Here is a 25,279-nt window from a genome sequence, read left to right as displayed (position 1 = left end):
CCACTCCAACTCCGCATTTGATTCTCGAATCCGGTCCAGCTCCAGTTGTAACTTCTTCAGGGTCACCGTCACGACGAACACTCTTTCTTGCGTTCCATTCACGCAGACATGGCTACGAAGAGGACAAACAACCAGCACATTCAAGTCTTTGTGCGATGTCGGTAAGCTGCCCAGAAAATTTCGGTTGAAAAGCATGCAGGTGTCCTCGTTCTAGAATGGAAGTTTAGTGGAGTTGTTTCGTGCAACTAGCGTATGTCGGTACTCGCAGCGTTTCGAAGAACGCAGTGCGCTGTTCGTTGTAACATGTAAACACTCGCCCACCTACACCGTGGCTGCAATTTTCTACAGCACTTTCGTTCGTAGACAGCAAAGCTTTTGTGTTGTTGCAGGCCCACAAACGCCCAAGAAAAAAAGGCGGGTGCTGTGAAGGCCATCGACGTCATCTCAGACCGCAAGGAGATCGTTGTCAGAGACCGCTTCAACAAGACCTTCGTCTTTGACAAGGTTTTTCCTCCAGAAGCAAAGCAGGTGACTGCCATCTTTTTCTTAATGTAGTGCTGCTTCAGCTTGTCGAGTTCGCGCTGGCCGTGGGGGCGTGCGAGGCCCTCACGCAAGCTCGCCTGGTTTGCGGGGGTAAAGAGACGAGGGGGCCCGAGGCTTGGGCAAGCACGCCTCAGCGAATAACGCGCATGCTTTTAGCGGCTTCTAGGTTTGATGGCGAACTTCGTTTAAAATAGTGCCGTTTGTCAAAGCTGTGGCGTAGCTCTCAGGTAACTCGCCGGCTTCACACAGCGGACCCAGGAATTAATAATGACACCGGCAGGAGTGATTTTCAAGTATTTGGCGATATTGACGACAAATGCCTCAGACAATCAACTTTTTTCTTTTTTCAGCTTTTATTAAAAACAAAAAGAAACGTTGACGAAAAAACGTTGCAGGATGATGGGAAGCCATATTCCACCACTAAATGTCGTGAGCTCACTGCGTCGACCGTATATTTATTTCCGGTCAAGGTGCACGACATTGTGTGTATAGCTTCGCTCCTTCATGGAGCGAACAGATTCAGATCAACCCTTTCAAGGTTGAAAGTGCCAGGGATGCAGAAACTCTCATGTTCCTGCATCCTTTAAGCAGGCAAACATGCTTGCTTAAGCATGCAGCTTGCCTGTGACAACACGCTAGGGAAGCATGGGGCCCCGCATTATGCCGGTGGTTGATGTCTCACCATGCGCACTTACCAAGGCAGTAAGATGCTGCTAACTGCTTGCACAAGCGCTGACATGCACCATATTTTCAACAAAGGCAGCTAGTTTTTGACATGTGTGAACTTGAAAAAGATGTACCGAGCTTCCTATGATGACATTCAGCCCGTGTGTGTGGAATTTTTCGGCAGTGGTGCAATTGAGCTACGAGCAGAAGATTTTGATATGCTGCCGAAGAAGTTTTGACACTAAGGGCTATCGTGTCGGCATTTGACGTCGTGCAATGTAGGTGCGAGGCATGTGTACATCTTTCCACTTGACGTCACTCAAAATTCATACAGAAGCACAAGTCACTCAATATTCATACAAAAGCAGCTCCCCCTCTCTTCCGTGGTGGTGCAGAGTGGATGATGCAACGTCAGTGTAATAGTCTCGCCTTTTTTTTTTTCTTTTTTTCAGCATATGCATTACCTGTCTTACCCTCTTTTGTTCCGTTTGTTTCTTATGTTGCATGTGTATTAAGAAATCACTGCTTTATTAAGGGTTCACATTCATTCGACAAAGAGATGAATTTCCTATTTTTAAGACCGTTTTGTTTCTCATTGTCCTCTCAGATCGACGTCTACCAGGCTGTGATGGGCCCGACGATTTCGGAGGTGATGATGGGCTACAACTGCACCGTGTTTGCGTGAGTACATGCGTGAAATTGCCCTCCTCTTGCGTCGGTGCCACTTATCACACTCCTTGCCTGTTGGCTTCTGTCGTCACACAGATATGGCCAGACTGGGTCAGGCAAGACGTTCACAATGGAAGGGGAGCGCTGCGACACCAACCTGAGCTGGGCCCATGACCCACTGGCTGGGGTGATCCCCCGCACCCTGCACCAGATGTTTGAGGAGCTTACCCTGCAGGAGCTCGAGTTCACCATCAAGGTCTCCTTCCTGGAGCTGTACAACGAGGAGCTGTTCGACCTGCTCAGTGCCACCGAGGATACCACTCGCCTCAAGATCTACGAGGACTCGGCACGCAAGGTGCACGCTTTACGCACTATGCACGCCGGGCCAGAGTTGTCCCGCTTTAGCATCTGACGGGTCGTTTGTACATGCCTAGGCGATATGGTTTCGTTGTAGAGAAAGTATTTGCGGTTCATAATTGAATTTTTTTCTTCCCTTCACTAAGACTTTATTGAACGTTCTACTGAAAACTTTGTGTGATGAGGACAGAAGGAAATATTAAAAATTTTGCAGCATTAATAAAATAAAAAAAAAAAAGCCATCTGGGTAGGGCAGAAAAATCATCTGGGTAGTGTAGTATAATCTGGCGTTTGTTACATAAAAAGTACTCTTGTGCTATCGGAGGTATTTTTGATAAAAGTGATGCCTAGCTAAAAAACTCAAAACCCCATGGGCAGTCTACCTTCTCTCATGCTTGATAAACATGGTCGCTCTAAGACGGAGAGTTTGCTGCATTTGCGCATTTTGCATCTTCTAAGTTAAGGTTCAGATTGAAAAGTATGCACAACTGCAACACTTGGGTGCACCTGTGGGCTACCGTACCTGTGCACCACTGCCGCTCCTTGTTAGCAGTAACTCTAAATCAATGGCTTTCAAACTGTAGTCCACAAATCCCCAGGGACCCTCGAGAGCATTCGTTGGGGTCTACGCCAAATCAAAAGACCACTTTATAAAAAGCCCTCTTATGCCGTCACGCAAGATCTCTGATCTACAATGCATCGAGGGTTTATATGTGGACGGATACTGAAAAAGTAAATGCAGCTATGGCGTCACTTGAGATGTCCTGGGCACAGCTGGAGACGAGGTGGCCTGTCTGTGCAGGGCTCTCTGATCATCCAGGGCCTGGAGGAGGTGACGGTGCACAGTCGGGAGCAGGTGTTCAGCATCCTGCAGAAGGGGGCGGCCAAGCGGCAGACGGCGGCCACCCTGCTCAACGCCCACTCCTCTCGCAGCCACACAGTCTTCACCGTCACCGTCCACATCCGAGAGAACACTGACGACGGAGAGGAGCTCGTCAAGACCGGCAAGCTGAACCTGGCAGGTCCCTCTTCCTCGCTTTGGGCGGGTTTCCTCGCCAAAGTATATGTGGACGATTTGATTGTTTGCTGCGGATGGATGAGTGTCAGTCTTGAAGCAGCTGACCTGCAGAATTCTCTTCTGCCGGGAAAAACTGTTCCCAGTTTCCTTCTCTCCATTCTCTCACCCTGTTCTCTCGAAGACTGAGCTACTCCCTGCGGAAAGGAAAAGGGTCTCCCTTTTTCTCGAATGGAACGGAGGAATTGAGGGAGTTTCCTCCTTTCTTGCTGCTCGTCAGCCTTAAAAGGCTGGTTCACATAGCTGCGACTGCTTACGATCGGAGAGGCTAAAGGCGGTTTCACACGGCACCGTTTCCTTACTTTTTCTTATCTTGTGTACAAGTCGCCGAAACATTAGTGTCTCGAACGTCACGTGCCGGAACCGATAGCACATTTAATATGAAGCAGAGGTGTCCCCCTGACTTGTATGCAGGCTTTCATGACTTAACATAACGTTAGAAGATGGTGCTGTGTGAACCGGCCTGAAAAGCCCGTTTTTAAGCCTCTTGCAACTGCTTACGACGGTTTGAATCGGCCTTTAGAGTAGTGAAACCGGTTATCCTGGTTGCTCTTTAAGGTCTACGTACAACCTCAGTTTTCTGCAGGGAAGACAATCTTCTCTGCCTGGGGGTTCAGGTTCAAGTGAGGTAAACCGTGGAGAGGATGTAGGAAAGGAGGCTGGTGAAAGTGCGAAGTGCAAAGCGTATGTCGGTCTATAGGCTAAGTCAGCGTTTTTTCAGCAGTGTTGTCACAGGATTGGTACTTGCAGTCAAAGCCAGCTTTCACTAGCGTGCTTAGCGAGGAACGCAAGAAGCATCTTTTTGTCAAGCCTGCTTGCTAAAGCAGACGATGGCAGAGCAAAGTGTTATTGCCAGGGTCTCCTAACTAATAACTTGGACCTCTAAGTCTAGTTTCGAAACTGCAAGTTTGAAACGGTGCCTGTGCAGCCCTGGGCACCGCAGTTTCGAGCCACTGACAGAATTTCTCCCATTATATACCGCTGGTGGCAAAAGGTGGCGCTAAAGAGCGTCGATCCTAAACTGCAACTAAACTCAACCTCTGATCGCAGGTCGACCTTGCTGGGAGTGAAAACATTGGCCGCTCTGGTGCCATGGACAGGCGTGCTCGCGAGGCTGGTATGGAACTTCTTCGTTCCTGTCTGCTATAGATGTTTTATGGTTCTGTTGTAGCAGTATGTGTTGGCCCGTTCAGAACTACGATAAATTTTGGATTTCATCTTGCAGGTAGTAATGGGAGCGATTGGATTTTATTGAATGAAGTAGAGCTTATAGGTAATCTTGGGGTCAGCAATGAATTCATTAGATGTGGCTGGGTGTACATCAAATTAGTACGCAGATGTGTTTTTTGCAATTAGGTTGGCATCTCCATAGCTTTCACATGCGAGGGGGATGCGAGATGCTTTAACTGCGCAACGCTACGACCATCTGACCCGCAGATTTATTTATGAACTCGTGAAATCCTAAGGCGTGAAAATCCACTTTGTGACTACTGTACACGTTTTGTGCTTCCCACTTATTTTGTTGATTCTTCCTTTTGCAGGAAACATCAACCAGTCTCTCCTGACTCTCGGCAGAGTCATCACCGCTTTGGTCGACAAGGCACCTCATGTGTTGAAAACTGGGACTCTGGCCGTGCAGCGTTTCTAATCCCGTTTCTTTGTGTGTGCAGGGAGAGCAAGCTGACCCGTCTGCTGCAGGATTCGCTGGGGGGCCGCACCAAGACCTCCATCATCGCCACCATCTCTCCCGACATGTGCAACCTGGAGGAAACCCTCAACACCCTGGACTACGCCCACAGGGCCAAAAGCATCACCAACCGGCCAGAGGTCAACCAGAAGATGACCAAGAGGGCCCTCATCAAGGCCAGTGCTTTTCTTAGCGGGGGGAACCCACTTCTTCATGTCGGGCACTGTAGTGAGAGACTATTATTGTATAAACCCATAACACCCAGCCAAAATGAAGAGATACGTGAGAAAATATGGGGTGGACGATCTTTGGCGATGCATTGGCATAATTCTATAAACAATCACTGGAAAACACTGGGCCACCTGCCACAAACCCCGCACAACAGGAACTCTTAAGGCCCGTTCACATTCTTGCAACCGAGTACGACCGAGAGAGACCAGACCGGTTTTTAATCCTCTTACGACGTCTTAGGACCAGCTCCGCAGCAGCGCGCCTGGTCCTAAGAAGTCGCAAGAGGATTAAAAACCGGTCTGGTCTCTCTCGGTCGTACTTGGTTGCAAGAGTGTGAACGGGCCTTTATTGTAAATCGCAGTCGGGGGATGCAGTTTAGAGCAGCTCATTTTAGCCAACGCTGTTTTGCCTCCTCCAGTTTATCGAATTCCTTTATAGAGAAACCCAGTTTGGAGAAAATGGCAATGAGTCTCCTTTTAGCGAATTCGGCCGCCGCAAAGCAGCGTGTATGGGTGGGCCAAGTAGGTTAGCATTTTTGTAATTGGCCACCGCAGACTGTTGCTGCAAGGCGGCGTAAACAGGTGTGGGGGCCGGGTGGGTAACAAGCGCCCCAGCGATGCATGTGCGAAGTAGGGACCTCTTTTCTTGAAACAGTCCTTTTCGATAAATGGTGTTTCTCTAAACAGGCTCCACTTCCTCTAAACTGAGCTTCGGTGAAATGTGCCCATTCCCTAAAACTTGTTTCGATAAAATGGCTTATCAACCATACTAAACTCAATCGCAGACACGAGAAATTTGTTTCACGGTGCGATAAACACTTGGGAACCCGCTACGGACTCGCTTGTCTCAGTGAAATCTCTTCAGTGTGAACTTTGAACGGAGCGTGGAAGTTTGCGGAAAAGTCTTCTCGGTTCCTGCTTTCCTGCTTTGTAGGAAGGCGCACCCTTGTTTGACCCAGGGAAACTGTCAAGTTGAAAAAAAAACTTCTTGGCTACCACTGAGCTTTGAAGACATGGGAATCTTGTAGCACTCCACACAGGCACTGCTACACTTTCATGTTTGTTTGTGGGGTTCACTCCTTTAAAATTCTCTTTATTTTGTGACTTCAGGAGTACACTGAGGAGATCGAGCGGCTGCGTCGAGAGCTCGTCGCAGCACGGGACAAGAATGGCATGTTTGTGGATCCTGAGAACTACAGGTGGGTTAGCTGTGTGTTGTCTTTCCAGTCATCACGTTTTAAGCACGAACTTGCGTCTAACGAGCCCACACTTTTTGATTTCTCCTCCCAAGTGCCATGGAGCGTCGGCTGACCTGCCAGTCCGAGAACATCCTTGCCAAGGAGGCCCAGATTGAAGACCTCTCTCAGCGCCTGGCAGACGTGCGTACTCATCCTTTTCTGTTCTCTTCGTATCATCTGACCTGTTTGGCCCCAAGAAGGGTGCGCGTTTTTCTGTGCGGCTTTACTGATCTCGTTTAGATGTTGGCGTCGCGGGTAGAGTCGCAGATCATGCTTCCTAAACTGCATATTCTTGCTCGAAAGCGGAACAATTTGGGACTCGGATAAAGCAAGGTTAGTCGTTTTTATGAAACCCAATTTTACGAATTTCCCGATTTAACAAATTCGGATTTCCTGCGCAGCCTATGCACGAGGTCGCCCTTCCTTGATTTTACTAAGTTCCCGATTTAACGAAATAATTAGCGGGTCCCGGTGACACTGGCCACACAATTGCTTCAATAAACAGAAATATTTGTTAAAAAAAAATTCATTGTAGTAGTCAAAGAAACGCATTGAACACATGGGAGATTGGCCGGGATTTTATTTTTGCTTCATTTAAACGGGCATTTTCGTAGAGGCGGTCATTGTAAAGGCATTTGGAGTTCTATAACTGACTGCTTTGAAAGTTTATTTTTCTCACTTGGACTTTACTTAAAGCCAGTGAGGATTAAAATGATTGAAATGGTTCCTGTTTACTGTGTGGTGATTGCCAGATTCCTCGGACAGTCACCACATGATGTGAGAGTTCTCGGTTTCCAGGAAGTTCCTACACAATGGGTTCCCTGAGCTTAACAAATTTCTCGACCATTCCTAAGTGAGGCGTCCTTCCAGTTGGAGTACTATTTAAGCGGATCTGAGTCGCCCACTGATGCATAACTATGTGTCAAACACTTTCTTGGACGTATTCTTTACAAGGTCTATTCTGCTCTAACGTATTAATGCCGAGACCAGGAGGGTTTCCTAGGCTATCAGTCGAAAGGGATAAGCAAATATGCAACTCCCAATGTAGGGCATTGGGCCGCAGTGTAATGCTCTCGGAATATAGAAGATATACGTGTTCTGGTTAGCGCGGGCGTAAATTGGGCCATTTGGGGAAACGGTCACGTCCCTAGCCTGATGTAGACTGAAAAGGCTTGAAACCAGGATTGGGGTTGTGAGCTATACTGACGTAAGGGTGCACTGATGGTTTTACTGTGTCTCTCAAAATAATATACAGGGTATTTTTCATGAATGAACTACGCATCACCGAATACTCATTCTGTCAGCATCTAGGTGTCTCAACTAGATGCCGAAATTTCGGAACTTGCCATTATCTTATTCAAAAGCTACAAGTGATTTTATGAAAATATCGATATGAAAAGGAGGCCCTTTCTTGGTGTTGCATAGAATTGTTGGTACCCAAGAAAAAAAAGTTGCAACTGCCCATGAAAATATATATATGTGCTCTTGTTTGTGTATATATATGGTTGGTACCCAAGAAGTTGGTAAGCTTTTCGTTGGTGCACTCTTTTGCTGTCTAGCTCGAGGAGCTCTTCACATCCACAAAAGAAGAGGTTGCAGCAAAGACCGAGGCCCTGCAGAACACGCTGGTGGACCTTCATCACACAAAGGAGAACCTTGGTGCCACAAAGCAGGTTTGCCAGAGCTTTTAAGTAAATTCAATTAGTTGCAATTTCAGTAACAAAACACGACCCCAAGTTAAGATGTCATTCCTGTAACATTAATACCGTATATACACGGGCATCCTTAACCGCAGCTACGCTAAGCCAGTTGCCACACTATGCTTGTGGACAACATTCTGCGGCTATGCAGTCAAAGCTCAGGGGTTCTTTAAGGAGGGACACTACCCCAAAAAATAAATGTCTGAACCACTTGTCTGATTTAAATGACATTTACAGGGCTTGTTTCTGTAGATGTTGAGAACATTTCTGCAAAATTTCGTTAACCTGGGTGAAGTACAGAAAAAATCGCAATTGTTCAGAGTTGAAAGTGGGCGTGTCTGCATAGGAAAACTATTGTTTTGAAGTTACTTATAAATTCGTCATTTTCATGTTACATTGCTTTGGGACAGTTCAGAGCAGATAGCTATGGAGCTATATTTTTATATCTTTCATGACAAAAAAGCCACATAAACACATTTTAGATTTTGGGCATAGAAAATGACAAAAATAAAAAAAATACAAACTCATAGCTATCTTCCTTTTAAAAGTTCACCCCAAAAAAGCTTGTAAAAATGAATCAAAGTTACGTACTGATAACAAAACGATAGTTTTCCTGAAGTGAAATTTATGCCGAAAAGTGGAATGGAGAAAACTGCATTCAAAGTGCTCCAACATCTACCTTTTTGTTAAGCATTGATGGACCGAAAATAATTTATAAAAAAAATTAACTATGCAGTGTGAACTAATGAAACTTTCTGGGAATACTCTCCAGATGTTGGTGGACGTGAATATGACATTTTTCAAAATCAACTTTTTTTGCAAAAGTTGTTTTTTTTTTTGGGTGGTCTCCCTCCCTCCCTCCCTCCCTCCCCCCCCCCCCCTTAAAGTTAAGTCAGACCTCTGTCACACTTAAATGCGGTTAAGGGTGCTTGTGTAACTAGGCCATAACTAGGCAGATGTGTTCTAGTAACTTTAAATTTAGTTAACCCCTTGCCTACTCATTTTTTTCTTCAAGGAATGTACAGCAAAATTTTATTTTAAACGGGCTATTTACATTAAAATAAGACAAAATAATCTCTTCGATTTCGGGCTTCATATATTGCTCTGAATCGGGACTTCTGCGCAGATGCCAAAGTTAATAGAATGCCTGCAGCATTCACACAGCTTTCAATGCTCTTGTAACTGCCCATCAAACTATTGTCAGATTCCTAAAAATAGGAAAAGCAGAAGGGTTTGTTGTCACACATGCCTGAGCATTAATCTTTTTAAAAAGGTCTTCTATCTTTTTGTTGATAAAGAGCACATCCACACCAAATCCACGTTCTTTTAGCGTGAACGCTCGCCAGCGACTGGTTTTTTAGGGGGGATAAATAGAGCGTTCTCTCTCTGTAAATACAGCAACGGGGTTGGTTTTGTCGTCTGCCAGAGAGTGCACTAAACAAGTGCTGAAACCGACACGCGAGTCACTCGTGGTTGGGCTTTATGGTCCGTAAAGGGGCATAAGTGACACTCGCTATTAGTAGGCAAGGGATTAAATATAAGTTACCCTTGGCCTGTTTGCCTGACACCTTCTGGGGGTGTTTTGTTTGGGTTTCTCCAGGCGCTGTTCAAGACTGCGGTGGAAAGGGACGAGCAGCAGCACCTAGTACACTTCCACGCCAAGACCGAAGTTTTGCTCACGGAAACGGCAAAGACTGTGAGGGGACTGCCACTGCTGCACCGGAATTCATGCTCCTGCCTATACATGCTATATTATACATACTATAGCAGCACGTTTAAGCTTTTGCAGTCCGCTCGTTTGTTAAAAATTAAATTGTTTCCCTATTCTCGTTTCGGTTGCCGAGTTGCACTGTGATGTAATTTGTAGCGAGTGTGCTGTAGCTCTAAGCCTTGTTCACGTTGCTAATACATCGTACGAAAGAGTCTGTAGACACGTTCGAAGCATGCATACATGTAGAGCAAACGTGCCTTGAACAAGTTTGATGTGCGTCTGCAGACGATTTTTTCACTGTACCTGCATCGAACAAACTTTTGCACAATGTGCGAGCAGTGCGGCTCTAGGGTTGCGAGCACGTTGCCTCAAGGCATGACAGTGCCGATTATACTTGATCTTAACTTGGTCAAGCGCTAAAGCTGTGGCAAACCTCTAACCGGTCGGAGCGATTGCGCTATGGTGCCTGGAACGCATCTCCGACTGGTGCGTTTACCGCGTCCAAAAAACTGGTTCCTCGATTTCTGCCCGATGACGTCGTAGAAGGGTCATGCTGTCGCCAGTCGCGATCTTGACGGCGTCCCATGTGCTGTGTGTATGTGGCAGACAGCTGTACTGCTACAGGTCCCTCTCCAGTGTGGCAGTCCGCGGAAGCTTCAACAGACAGAAGTTGGAATGCCGAGACGACAGCGACGCTCGCATTTGGTTGTGCTACTCGCAGCTTGTTAGCATTTGCACAACCGACCTCCGGGATCGCAACATGTAACAGCGTGACACTCCGGCTTCTGCGATGTCATTTGCTGCCACTTTGGAACCACTTTTGATGTATGGGCAGCATAGGACGCTAGGCACACCAGTCGAAGACGCGCTCCAGGTACCAGAAGAGCGCGAAGCATGTCGCGGCCCTCTAAACTAGGAGTGCACCTTGACGGTATGTCGTCGCGTGCCTAGCTCTGACGCTGCGATTCGACCGCCGGGATCGTAGCTTTTGTCGTCTGCCGAATTGCGCAGAAATGGAGCGCTGCGGTACGGCAGACGTCTGCGGGAGTCATTCACGCGGCCTTCTCTCGTAGCTGGTGGACGTGGCCAAGACTGCAACGGGGGACATCGACCTCCTGCAGAGGAAGCTGCAGTGCAAATCTAGCATCGAGACCGCCAATCGGACGAAGCAGCGGGAGTTCCGGGAGGGTGCCGACGCCCTGTTTGCCACCATCGAGGGGAACTCGCGAAGCCGGTTTGAGAGCCAGGAGCAGACCATAGAGAGCATCCGAGGCTCATTCGGTAAGTATAACTTGGTTGCTGCATTTATTTATTTACCTTATTTACTCGCATAATGAACTTTCATTACGTGGGGCAAAATTTTTGCATTTGCATGCCCGCCAACTCAACCAAATTTTGATCACATCTCTCGATTGTAGGTTTAGGTTGCTCCGGCGGGTTACCACGTGGCAATTCTTAGCAACAGCATAAAATGAGGGTAGGTTTCCAGACGCTAAGGTATGAAACGTCTACTCCTGGAGTTCGAGCGCATTTTGGAACACAGCTTATATGATCACGCTAGGCCGAACTACTCTTTGTGATTCCTCGAGTTTAGTTGGAACAATCAATGGCGCTTTCGCCATGTAACTGAGCTTTCGGTTGCACGTCAAAAGATCCCCAGGTGGTCGAAGTTTATCCTCAGTCCTCCGCTGAAGCGTGCCAGATGCCCGTCGTTGATTTGGCACGTAAAACCCTCAAATTTGACTTTCGATGGCGCTTTCAAAAGCCAAGAAGTACTTGCAACCATTTCCAAGATCATTTGCGACTGAGTTTCCGTGCTTCGTTGCTTCGCGGAAAGCTGACAAGTATGGATTCTGTACCATGTGCGCCAATGATGTGCGAGTGTTTTGCACGGCGGCAAGCTTGACATCAAGATGCACATCGCTTCACGAAAGCATCAGAACCATGTTCGTGCGTAGAAGGGCAGGGCACCATCGGAAGTTTACTCCAAAACAACTGTGAAGGCAGTGTGATCCGCTAATAGTGCCTCTTTACAAGGTTTCTTGTCAAACTAAAAAAAAAGTTTCGACCCCCTCCCCCCGTTGTTGCGCACGCTTGCACGGCGGTCTTTCGTATTTTTATGTTGCTAGGTCGGCAGGCATGCATTTACACACTTTGCGCAAATGTCATCGTAGGTGCTATTATGACAGGGCAGTGTACTATGGCACGTCTCCACTGACAAAGGTGCACCTGCAACTGATCGTGGACGCGCCACAGTCCCCATCCCCTATAAATTGCAAACCTTTTGTAGGACGCTTTCAGCAAGCGACCCACAAAGCTCACTCAGCACGAAGAGCGACGCGGCCGGTCTTGGGCCTAACCACTCTCGCGATTTCACTGTCCGAAAGTGGACCACAGACGACGGCGTGTCCGTTGACATCAATGCATCCAATGGGCAAAGCATGTCTGGGGCTCGGCTCTTTCTCAACCCCAGCTTTGTTAGGTGTGTGTGCCGCTCGGTTTCCGTGGTTGATCACTTCCACAACTACATACCTTGGGAAGTGCGCTCAATATATGAGGGGAAAAAAGTCAGAATCTTCATACTTGTTGTGGGGGGAGCGTTCATTATGCGAGTAAATACGATGTATAGTTTTGCTGATGTAAATTTAGAAAAAAAAATGATGCATCCGGTGGTCTAATACCTTGGAAACAATTCTAGTTTTGAGCTCTAATATTACCTCTGCAATGCTTTAACGCATAGTTGTGTGAATCTCAATACTGACGTATACGTTGCATTACCGCTTGGCGACGATAGTGGAATGTCGCTATTGGGTTGGACACAAACACCGCGGGAGCACTCGTCTTGGGACTGCGACCATCGCTGCCTCAGCAAAGCAAACCATCTCGCAATCCAGCGAGCATGCTGGTTTCTATGTTCTGCAATGATGGGAAAAGCAAAACTTTAGCAGTGTCTGAAGCTTTCTACTTGCCCTATGCTTTGCCAGCCCCAGCACATGGCTGTTGTTAACACATGTGCAGTATATAATTGGCACACTGTCACGTGGTCACTTGTACTGGCTGAGAGCTGAGGAGGCGAATGCTGTTCTTTTTTTCTGTGTGCCTGTTGTGGGGAGAGAAAACCTAATGCCCGTTTAGTAGGTTATGAATGCCAAAGACTAAAGATTTCACCATTCTGCACGCACGGTGCAGCCCAGCTTGACGAACTGGCCAAGAGTGAGCAAGAGGCGATGGCACTGCTGACGGCCAGGGCCAAGCAGTCCCACCAGAATGCCGCCGCTGCCCAGAGCAGTGCCCTGGCTTCCATCTTGGACGGCGTGCGGGCGGCAGAAGAGCAGCTCGGAACGCACGCACGGAGCAGTCTGGTATGTGGGTGGCAGTCCCGAAACTGATCTGTCTACGACTCGGCTCTCACAAGCGACCCTTTACGACCGTGATTTGTGGCCGTCTCCTTGCAGGCGAGCAACACCGGTTTCCTGGTGCAGCTGTTCCAGGCGTCCGTGTCACCGCTCGTGGATGGTGCCCAGCGCAGCCTGCAGGAGATGGGCGACCAGTGCCTCTCCCTGGGCGACAAGGTCCGAGGCTGGGTAAGCGCGCCTTCGTGGCATCCGTGCATCGAAACTGGTCCCGAAGCGGCAGCAATTAGTGTCGGACGTTGCAATTCTGGCGGTTGGTCGTAGGAATGCGCACGAAAGCCTCGCGTCTTACTGCAGAGCAACCTGCAGCGTAATGACGTAAAATGTGTAGTGGCACATTTTACGTCCCCATAGGAAACTGAGGGACCACAATTGAGGACTTGGAAAACGCGCCAGTGTTTCCCGCGTCCTCCATTGTTTTAGGCACTGTACAGTAGTTGTGTTCTGGAACATGGAGCAGTGATTAGTTCCCAGTGTCGTCACTCTTCAGCAAAGTTGTTGCCATCTGGAGGATTTCGAGAAAAGTAATCCTGGGGGCTGTCGTAACACACACCTTAAGACGGCAAACTTGTCATTTCCTTTTTCCTGCTGGACTGGCTCGTTGACTGCAAAAGCTTTAACCAGCAGGCACCTCGTTTCTGTAAAAGTCTAGGTGCGTTAAGAGCAATGACCGGCTTGAACTGCAGGCAAGGAAAGAACAGTGCGCCTTCCTGGAGGCGGTCAGCGGTCCTCTGACGGGTGTCTTTGCCTCTTTCAGTGCAGGGATGCGAGTGCCCGCCTGTCCCAGTTTGAGAAAGACCAGGCTGCTCTGATGAATGCCTGCTGGGAGGACAGCGCTGCCCTGCACAAGCGGTGGCAGCAGGCATCTCAAGAGGCGCGTCAGCTCACTGCATCCCTGCAGCAGGACGTGCACAGGAGCTCCGCGGTGAGTTTAGACCGGGAAAGATGCTGGACGGCGCGCTAGTTTTAATGCGGATGCGCACACTTTGCATAATCGAGCCTGTATATTTTTTTTCCTTTTCTTTCCCCCTGAAAAATTGCTTTGCTTCTGGTTTGTTTCTTACCTTTGCAGAATGCAGAGGCGCACGTCGCCAGCATGCAAAAAATGCTGCAGGAATATCTGGAGTCTGTGAGGTCCTGCTCGGTGGACTCTGAAGCCAGGAACTTGCAGGTGGGGCTCACTTTTACTCTAGTGTGAAGATGGTGCACTGTTGTTGGGGGAAAGGGGGGATTCCTTTAGTAATCCTTGTACTTCGACAATGCATTGTTTGCATCCTTGGTTTTTCAGATGGTCGAGAAAGCCACAGAGTGCGATGGCATTGAGGCGTCGCTGCTTTCGGTCACCTCCCGGTAAGCTTCCATCTGGATTGCTCTCTTCATAATCCCATAAAAAAATCCAATTCAATAGATAATCCAATCCAATAAATAAAAAAATAAGAAAAAATAAACTTCTATTTACCACAAGAAAAAACCAAAGAATCTTTCTGTGCAATGGTTAGAAACGGGGTTAGGAGTTGCCTTTTCTGCTGGTTTTTGTTCCCTGGAATTTAAATATCGTGCTGAAATTGAGTAGAAATATAAGGAGTAAAGAATAAAAAATTTCCTTGAGGCATCCAACAGAATTGTAATGTCGCCGGTCTCTTTATGATGGCTGTTATGGCTCCACCGTAGCTAGCACACCACGTTGCGGTATGTTTAGTTCCGGATGAAAAAAGTAATGCCTTCCTGCACACATTCTGGCGTATTTCGGCCCTAAGGCAGCAACTAAGGAAAACCTGAAGACCACCCGCCAAGCTTGCATGCTTCAGCATTGAGTGGCATATGTCAGTTTCTTCTAGCAGTTGTGTAGTAGGGATGCTGATCCCTTACTGCTGCACCAGAGCATGAATTTTTGCTCCCAGAAATTTGTATCGGAAACTGGACCTTCACCCCCAGAAATTTGTCCATCTGTCTGACCAATGATGAATTGCCCCACTAAATGTAGTGGGGAAATTGAATTGGTCAATGATTATATGCCAATTCAGATCCCAGCGCACATTCTAGGTCGCGTGGGAAGCAGGCGTGTGCTCGAATTCCATCCCCGTCCCGCCTCTTGTATTAAAAAAGGGCATAAGCCTAAATTTAAAATGTTTTGATAAAATTCATTTTTCAAATTTGAGGTTTTTGGTTTTAAAACCAATTTTACACCCTTACACTAAATCTGATAACCATGCACCAAATACTGTAAACAACTTAATTTTCGCAAATCTGTGAATCTCTTACGATTTGCGAAAAATACGCCCCGCAAACAATTGCGGTAATATGTAAGCACTACGAAAATTAGAACCCGTGAATTATTCCAAAAATTCAACTTTGACCTGAATTGCGAAATATTAAGCCCGCAAAAAATAATTTGTTTACAGTAGTTGCATCGATATAAGATATTTTCAACACATTGCGAGGCAAAAACAGAGTTCAATGGTTGAGTGCATTTTTCTCAGTTCCACTTTTACTGCAATTTTCATACGAAGGAATCTTTTGTTCAAAAGTGAAAGTATTCTGATGCAACAATCAAGATGTTTCTTAACTCGGATTTAGTAAGGAATCGGGCTATCTACTTTATTTTGTTTAAGTTGAGTTCTCATTCAGGAAAAACTATTTTCAAAAATTGCCATATGACAGATATGCACCTCATATTTAGAGGTAATCGCACTTCCTGAAATATTTACATTGGAGTTATAAAAACAAGATAGCCTGAGGTTCCAAAACCTCCACTTCATATTCAAGCAGCCCAAAATGGTGCTTACTATCTTTGTTTGCAGATAGAGTAATATTTTTTAATGAAAAGTGGCACATCTTATGCAGGTATTGTCCTAGAGAGCTGAAAGTTTGCACAGTACGCATGCACCTAATGTTATATGCCCCCTGCAAATTTCATTCAGGTCCCTTGACTAGTTCAGAAGTTAAATCTCTAGCCCTCAAGCCGTGCAAAAGGTGACATGGTTGTACTTGCAGAACAGATTAAGCTCGGATGTACGCCACCCTACACTTTTCTGCACCGGTGCAGGAGGTGTAGGTAAATTGAAAGAGCCTAGTGTTTATTGCAAGAACAAAGATGGCGCCTGCCAACTCTTGCACCTGATTGTCTTTCGTCCCCGGTGGCACACCCTGGCTGAAGCCACGGGACTGAACATTCTATGGACAGCATGTTCTCTTTCAATCTCCAGAATGACTGCTTAATGTCTTCTAAACAAATTTAAATGTTCTATCTAAATACTGCAATCAACGCATTCTGGAGATAATAGTTGCTGCCCATGTTTTCTGGCTGCAAGGCCTGTCTCCGGTCATCGGCGATTACAGCTCTTTTGTGGACAACAAAAAATATTAATGATTGGAAAACTGCCAAAAAAAATGCTATCTTCGTGTTGTTAGAGAGGATAGTTTACAACACTTTCTGGTCGACTATTTGTTTTCTCTAGAGGCTGCCTGTAGATGAGCACTCATGTGAAGACTTCCTTAGTACGACTACTTCGATATGTCATACACATTTGAAGTCCTCTAGGCGAGTAATACACACAAAAAAAGAAAGTTCATTACATCGTAAATTTAATTGATGTCTGTTATATTGTTCACAAAAATTTGCCTTGTTTGCAGCGTCAAAGACGACTCGGCCTCAAATGTCCAGAGCTTGCTGTCGGATTGGACGGCCATTGAAGAGGGTGCCCTGATCAGTACCACCAGCAGCCTGTCAGAGGCGAGTCTTGCTACATCAAAAAGGACTGTGCCTCTATAGTCCGTTGCAACTCAAGATGGTAGGGTGAAGGTGAGGCAGGCTGGGGAAGAGGAGGCAGACAGAACGCTGGAGAAGAGAGGAAGAAACCTCCTCTTCAGCGTTCCTTCTGCTTTCTCCTCCTCGGCCTTCCTTTCCCTCTCCCTATTTAAATTGCAATGAACTATTGTATGCGCTAATTTTTATTTTTATTATAAAAATATAATTTTTATTTTCAAAAAAATTTAATTCTTTAAATTTTGTGGTTTTGGGTTTTAGAAACTAATTATCCGCCCTGACACTAAATATGGTAACTATATGCGAAATAGTTATATTGATATAAAATAGCTTCAACATATTGTGAGGCAGTAACAAAGTAAGGAGTTCAATGTTTAAATGCATTTTTCTCTGTTCCGCTTTTTGCAGCAAATTTTATACGAAGGTATCTTTCATTTAGAGGTACATAAAAGTATTTTGATACCACAATCAAGATGTTTCTGAAGTGAAATTTACTTCTTTTTTGTTTTTAAGGCTTTTACGGTTTCTATCTCGTGTAAGTCCTCATTGAGAAAGAACTAAGTTTTCAGAGATTTACATGGGACAGCTATGCATCTCATATTTTGAGTTAATCTCTCTTCCTGAATTATTCACATTGGAGTTACAAAAACTAGATAGTCCGAAGTTCCACATCTTCCACTTTATATTCTGGCGGTCAAAACGGTCCTTAATGGCTTCATTTGCATATCATAGATTTCATAACAAAGTGTGACACATCTTCTTATGCAGGTAGGCAAAGTTGTTTTAGAGAGTTTGCACAGTACACCTACATCGGACGTTAAATCTCCTCTGCAAAATTTCACTCCGATCACTTCAGTAGTTCCGAAGTTAAATCTCTAGCCAGTGCCCCCTTAAGTGAACTGTCGCATTTGCCTAATCTTTCCAGGGACATGTTTATACTTTGGCTAACTGTTTGGTAACCACTCCACATGTCCTGCCCAGGTTGCCGCCTCGAACAAGGAGCTGTCGAGTATCCAGCAGCGTGTTCACCAAGACGTCTCCGACGGAGTTTCATCTTTGACCCAGGTGCTTACTCTTTTTCTCAAGCTTCGCACATCTTCCGAAATCTGGCTCGGAGAAGTTTTCCGCACAAACCCAGTGCGCACTTGAGTCTACTTGAGAGGATGTGTATAATATCGGACAAGCGATTTTCGTAGACTCGTGAAATGCGCAGCTCTCAGATTCGTTTAATCGAGGTGGAGAAAAACGAGTGTTGCGGGGAAACCAATATTGAACAATTCAGGTCTTCCTTTTCATCATGAAATTAAATGTATATTTAATCTCGCGGATAAGCTCGAATGTGCAGTGGAAGGACAGGCACATTCTTTTTTATCACACGGCCGCTAAATTTAGCAGGTGTGTGATTCAGGATTAGCCGAAAAAGTAGGGCTTACCTCTCCACCACAATCTTCAGTTCCCAAAAGAAGGCAGCTGAAAAGAATAGTCATAATTTCGGAAGCTGTTGGGGTGTTACGAGAGTCGGCAAAATTGATCTAGAGTCGCCTGGACACCTTCTTCGGGAGATATTGCTGGGAGCCAGCAGCTGACGCATACAGCCCACCTTTTTCTCAAGAGTTAAAACGGTCGCGTTTTTGCCTCGGCAGTCTTTGTCGCAACAACACAGCGACCAGGAGGCGATGCGACAGGCCCTAGTGGACGAGGTGGCAGAACGAGCGTCGCAAGGAGCAGCCGCCGCGGACTCGCTCCTCCACGAAGCGGACGCCGTCGTGGACGACCTCTGGGAGCGGGTGTGCGACCACGCCGACCGCGCGGAAGCCCTGTGCCGGGAGGGTGGTGCCCAGGCCGACGAAGCGCGGGCCACTGCGGCCAGCCTGGACGTGGAGACAAGGGGCAACGTCGCAGAGTTCCGAGGCGCCGTGACACGCTTCTTCGAGAGCGACCTCCAGGAGTATCGGCCGACGGGTATGCACATTCCTGCCCCATTTTAGCACGTCGGGTGGACGCAGGCAGCAAGCGCACGCATCCTCACCAGGTGGCGCCGTGGCGGCAGGGTCGGACTAGAGCCTAGATTTAAGATGTGGAGAGCATTCGCAATCAAATAGTGGACGCCTTCCGCGCAGATTGGTCGGGATAATGGGGAAGTTGATTTTCCCTATTGTCCCAAAGTTGTTCGCCCTCTCCCCTTTACAGGGGCTAAACGAGGTGGACAGGGGGTCGGCGAACTGCGGGTGGGCAACCCCAAAAAATGGGGGAAAATGGCTTGCCCCTATGTAAGCTGCTCTAAACCATGCCACTACCATTCGATGAATGGAGGGAACCACTAGTTTTTCGTTTGGAAAAAACTGTTAAACCTATAGGTCCTTTTGGTGTCGGTTTTTCGCCAGAGCCTACCAACTGTAGCAAGTTCATACAGTGGAATCTCTTTATTCAAACTCGAGGGGGACTGAAAATACACTTGAATAAAGCGACTCATAGCATGGGACCTACATGTTAGTTTGAATTAAGAGTTTGGATTAATGAGATTAGAGTGTACTTGTACTGAGTGTATGGCAGGGGTTACCTAACTGCAATGTGAAGGGGAAGCAGCAGCATTGACTGTTTGTGCGCAGTGTTGCCACTCTTGCTACTTTTCTGCCACACCTTGTATCTTAATTCACCACATTAAGGAGTACTAAATCAGTAATGCTCTGCGAGCATTTTTTCTTGCGATTTTTGACAATTTTGCACAATCGGATTTTGCCATGTGGCTTTTGTAAAGCGGGCAGATTAGAATATTTTACCGTTTCTTCTACAGACGTCTGTTGTAACAAGAACCAGTGTTCCAGTGGCAAGCCTTGCGTATGCATTGCCACAATTTTAGAAAACCCCTCTTTTTTTTTTCTTTTTTTTCTTTTTGTTTGCTTTTTGAAAGTGTAATGTATTTACTCGCATAATGAACACTTTTTCCCAAAAAATCTACACATATTTATGGGGTGTGTTCATTATGGGGGTAAAATTTTTGTGTTTACACACTTTGTGCAAATCTTGTTTTAGCTGCCAATATGACACGGCCGGGTACTGTGCAGGGTGTAAGATAGACAGGTGGGGAAACGGCTCATAGAAGCCTATCGCAGCGCCGTGACCGGATTGTGTACTCGTCTGCTTGCGGGTACCCCCGATTTGCGACAGATGGCGCTGCGGCGAGAGGAAAAAAAATCGGAATCGGATTTGCATAAAACTCTATGGTAGAGTGCGCAAAATAAACAGAGAGCACGATAGTCCTCCACTGAAAATCCACGAGAAATCATCTCCATCAGTTTAGTTGGTCGCCACCAGTCGCCTACCCGGAGTGAGAATCTGCGGTGCTCCACATCGATGGCGCCACAGAAAAAGAGAAAACCAAGGGGGACACAATGCGGTCACTCATTTGGCTCTCGTTTCCCCACCTGTCTATCTTACACCCTGGTACCGTGGCACGTCTCCACCGACAGAGGCGCACTCACGGCTAGTCATGGGAGTGCCACAGTAACCATGCTCTATTTACTTATTGTACTTTTCCGGTGCCCCTAAACAGCTTGTAGGCCTAATAATATAAATTGCAACCCTTTCTTAGCGCACTCTCAGCCTGGCTTTTGCCAAAAGAAGCGCCCAGCGAAGTTTGCCGAGCACGAGGAGCAACGCGACCGTTCTTAGATTTAACCACTTTCGTGATTTTCCTTTCCAAAAGAGGAACACAAATGACGGCGTGTTTATTGACATTGATGCAACCGATGAGCGAAACATGTCTGGGGCTGGGCAATTCTTCGACCCCAGATTTGTTGGGTGTGCGCGCTGCTCGGTTTCACTGTTGATCACTTTTGCCCAACTGCTTCACTTGTCTTGGCACGACTGCTTCGCGGCAAAAGAGAATTATTGGCTTGGTGGCTAGCCAAGCCGAATTGGACGCAGTTCGAGACTTGCATAGCTGTAAATTACGCGAGGGGGAAGAAGGTCGAAATAGACGCCTGTTGTCATTATGCGAGTAAATATGGTACTTGTTGTTGATCTTTGCCGTCCCTGCGTGCAGGCTGCACCCCCCAGCGCAAGGAGTACCCCTTCCCGACGGACCTGCCCCATACCTCTCCCCACGACGTCATCCTGCGGCGCCTGCGGTCTGCTGCGTTGGACATGGAGGCGGCCATGCGTCTGCCCCTGCCAGACGGGGGAGACATTGAGGTAGGCTCTCTGCCACCCGCTGAGTCTATCTTGAGACCTTACCGGACATATTCAGTCAAAAAAGAATCTCGCCGCCTTTTGTTTTCATAAAAGGCAGTGTTCTTTTGTCTCCCATGCATTAAACCCTTGGCAAGTGCAACAAAAGGATTATTGGTCTCAAAGTGATAATACTTTCCTTGCTTGTTGCTTTAAGGGGGATGTAGGGACCAACTTTGAGAAAATGTAGAGGATGTTTTTACAGAAATACAAAAATTTCTCTTTTAGGGTGGTTCTCTTTGTGATCTCCAATTTCTTTATGCTGAAGCCTATTTCTAAGTGCTGTTAATAACTACACTCACTCAGCTAGTGAAATGCGACTTCAAATACAGTTTTTTGGAGCAGTGTGTTTTTACATCCTGTTTTTCTCATGGAGAAAAACCACGCAAAGTCTTAGCAACCAATTAAATTTTTTTTTTCGTTTTGTTTGTTTATATTTGGGGTTTCATTACAAACTTTGTGACATTCTTGCTTAACAAATTGCTTCTTCAAGTTGCATCTGTTTTGTTCGCCTTACGTTGTGTCCCCATTTGACCAAACTTGGGCAAAGGTATAGCTTCTTTATGGAGAGCATGTTCAAACAGTGTCCGTCTTTTCTCATTGCAGGCTTCCAGCTGGGAAACACTTGCCTCCGCCAAGTCCTCCTCCACAGAGTCTCTGACCTCATGTTCTTCCAATAACGTAAGTCTTGCCAATATTGGTTGTCAGCAAATGATCCTTGATTCGCTCGAGTGTGGATCTCTGTTATAGCTCGCCCCTCCGTGGAAATAGATGAGCAGACGGAGCTCCAATGTAGCACTTTTACGTTCCTGTTTGCCTACCATGTGTTCTTGCCTTTGTGGAATGCAAGAAAATGTGCAATGGGAGTAATGGGATGGGGTGCATTATGGTTAAGGGCACTTCTTGCTCCCTATGTATGCACTTTTCCTCTTTTCTTTTTTAGTTTGAATGGTTTGCGGTGCGCCTTTTACTGGACCTACTGTGTATTTCTCTTCGACACTCGAGACGAGCCAATTATTGCAATTTACGGAAGATGCCTGGCAAATGACGAGCCACCGACAACGTCTGAACGCAAAAATGAGATCTGTGTGGATTGCATTTTATTTTATTTCAAACATCTCAGTTTCATTTGCCAGCTCCTTTCCCAAGTCTTATTCTCCTTTCCCAAGTCCGTGGGTCCTGTGCGAAAGGAGACACACGGGTCTGTTCATAAAAGGGTCGCACTATGTTTGAATAAATGTGGTAGGCAGCAGAGACCGCAATCTCGATGCTTGCTCCCTCCAGTGCAAAGCGGCGAAGCCAATCCTGTCGTGTCCCTTTTCTGCATTTTTGCTCTTAGGCCCTCCTGGCCAGCTTTTCAAAATTCTCTTCGTTCTAGGTAGAGGCTTGGTATCCGAGGCATATTTCTTACTATCCTGTGGAGGCATTGTATTCCAAGAAGAGCTTTGAAATCTTATAAATTGTTGTGTTAATTTTTTTGTTTCTTGCCTCGCGCAGAGCGACGAAAAGGAGAACAAGGCAAAGCAACCGTCTCGCAAGGCCAAGAAAATGACCAAACATCCTTCGAAGAAATGCCTTGCAGCCAGGAACGTCCGTTAGGAGGCTTTTTAAACTCTTGACGACATTTTAGCTGAGGACCTCAGCACTGATCATGATTCACGTTTAATTGCATCTTTTAAATTGACTGTGCCGGCATATTAAGTGTTTTTTTTTTATTATTATTATTACAATGCACATCCTCTGATTGTGCTGCAAGTTTTTTTTTTTTGCTTCCTTTCCCTATATACATTGGCAAACTTTTTGTCAACAAAACAAAAAAAAATTGCAGCACCACTTTTTAGAACATTTTCGTATTGTTTAACCGAGCATTTTAAGTTGGCTTTTATTGGATTCGTATATAGGGTGTCTGAAATAGCCAAGCTCGATCTACCATGGGCCGTAAAAATCGGCGCCTGCACGAAGCAATCTAAACTTTTCGTCATAGGTGTATTTCACAAGTCTGTCTTAACGTGCAATATTACAAAGCAAACGTGGGGCCACAAATCTTGCCAAGGTCAGCGGCAAGTTTTACTCGTTTATTTTGAAACCTTAAGACCGACCTGTGAAATACACCTTTAATGAAAAGTCCAGATTGCTACATACAGGCGCCGATTTTTACGGCCCATTTTAGATTCGAGCCTGGGTATTTCAGTCGCCCTATACTGTGTCACGTCTTTGTAAATTGACAGCATTTTCACAATTTGTACTTATCTTTTTATCCTGGACTACGTATAGATGCCCTTCGATACTTGCTTGGGCTGGCTATGAACATCCTTGAAGGGACACTAAACCTAGGGAAAGTTATTTTTTCTATGTTGTTAGGACAGGCTTAGTTTGCTAGACCTCTGAGCGCACACTGGATGGGGACAAACCAATAAGTTAGAACGCCCTGGAGCGATAAACTGGCAGCTGAAAGTGTCCCTTACCCGGCTGCCGCCATGTTGCTCATGTTTGACCCACTAGACACGTGACCTTATAGTATTATGTTTAGATTTTAACGAAGCACTGCGCACAAATAATTCTTATTGATCTTTAGTAACAGTAACGACGAGGCAAGTTATGTTTTGTTTGTTTTAAGTCCACAATGTGCTTTTACGACAAACTCTGGCAGCTTCACAATGCCTCTGCTAGAGCCCGTCGGCTACGGTGCTGTTTTTTTTGGGTTTTTATCGGAGCTACACACTGATCTCCGAGGCTAACAGTATTGAAAAATAGTTTATCGTGTTTTTTTACAGCAATCTCAATACAAATCTCGACTCAGTTTTGCTTAAAAGCCTCGGGATTTGGTACGGTCACGTGTCTAATGGTCAAAATTGTACAAGATGGCAGCAGCCAAGTGGGGCTCGCTTTTTGTCTGGTGAAGAAGGTACCAGTTTATCATTCTAAGCCCCTCTACCTTGTTGGAACAAACGCTATCATCTTGCAGGGGTGCAACTTCGGTTTGGCCTGCAAATTGAAAAATTTGCATTGTACCATAAACAATACAAACTCTTTTTTCAATTAACATGTATTTTGAGACATGCCTGTCCTAACCAAGTAGAGAAAAAAAAAATTTTAGGTTTCGAGTTTTTTTACATTTTACATTGGCAAACTACCTAAAAAAGTTAAAGAAACATTTATTGTAGCATTTGTTTTAATAGCTGTCAGTTTTAATTTTATGCAGCATTCCATGGACCGCCTAACAAAGAGGAAGTGACTTTTGCGATAATTTGTCAAAAGAAATCTTTCTTCCCATTGATGATGGCTTCCTCGGCCTTCCATTGTATATAGCAGACTTTTGTTGCGCAACTTTATTCAGCATATTGCCTTCTGCGCTTTCTTTGATTAGTACTTAATCTTACTGTTCTCACAATGTACATTCTTTGTGTCCTTTGACATGTCCACATTAAAATGTTTATGTGCTTCCTCTGGTTTCCTTTGTAAATCTTGATCTTTATAGTCGACTGGAGTTTGTTTCACTTTATTTCTGGCCAAAGCTAGAAGTTCGAACATGTTGGAAGCATGGCTTGCCTAATGAAGCCAGTAATCCAGTTTAGGTGTAGTCCAAATTATTGTTAGCAAGCCAAGTGAAACCTATCAAAAGTATATGCTATTAAGTTTATCCATGAATTGTGTTTCAACCAGTGTCCAGCCGAATCTTTCCGGTTCCGTTCAGGTTACTGTTCAAATATTTTGGTTCGGTTCAGCTCTGGAGTGGAAAAAAAACACTGTTTGAACTGGTTCATACAGCAGTTCAAGGAAGAGTGAAAAAAGTATTGGGATATTCACACCTCTACTGCCATGAAGTGGATTACTACAGTATAAAATAAGCGCTCATTTATTGCTTTTGTGTAATCCATCTGTCTATTGAATGATCTGCAAAAATTGAAGACGTGACTTTATCAACTTTTTATTCAATTTATTCAATTGTTACAGGCACAGACAATATTAATTTTACTGATGTGTATGCTCTCTG

General features: G+C 45.8%; 1 protein-coding gene across 1 annotated transcript; it reads left to right on the top strand.

Moving 5' to 3' along the window:
* The first annotated feature begins 15 nt into the window (after window positions 1-15).
* On the top strand, window positions 16-24,729 carry LOC8053770 (kinesin-like protein KIF11). The gene is made up of 24 exons (XM_042291679.1): window positions 16-161; window positions 390-528; window positions 1,817-1,890; window positions 1,975-2,233; window positions 3,038-3,253; window positions 4,361-4,427; window positions 4,852-4,921; window positions 4,981-5,173; window positions 6,338-6,426; window positions 6,519-6,606; window positions 8,025-8,138; window positions 9,766-9,861; window positions 10,950-11,157; window positions 13,066-13,238; window positions 13,332-13,460; window positions 14,047-14,214; window positions 14,362-14,460; window positions 14,578-14,639; window positions 16,923-17,022; window positions 18,037-18,120; window positions 18,699-19,017; window positions 21,101-21,249; window positions 21,892-21,966; window positions 22,783-24,729. The coding sequence occupies exons 1-24, from the start codon at window positions 109-111 to the stop codon at window positions 22,882-22,884; spliced, it is 3,126 nt and encodes a 1,041-aa protein (XP_042147613.1). The 5' UTR covers window positions 16-108; the 3' UTR covers window positions 22,885-24,729.
* The last annotated feature ends 550 nt before the right edge of the window (window positions 24,730-25,279 follow it).

This window comes from Ixodes scapularis, unplaced genomic scaffold (assembly GCF_016920785.2).
Source record: "Ixodes scapularis isolate PalLabHiFi unplaced genomic scaffold, ASM1692078v2 PGA_scaffold2__306_contigs__length_199485367, whole genome shotgun sequence".
Classification (NCBI taxonomy): Eukaryota; Metazoa; Arthropoda; class Arachnida; order Ixodida; family Ixodidae; genus Ixodes; species Ixodes scapularis.
The sequence above is the reverse complement of the archived record's forward strand: the minus strand, read 5'-3'. Positions and strand labels throughout refer to the sequence as shown.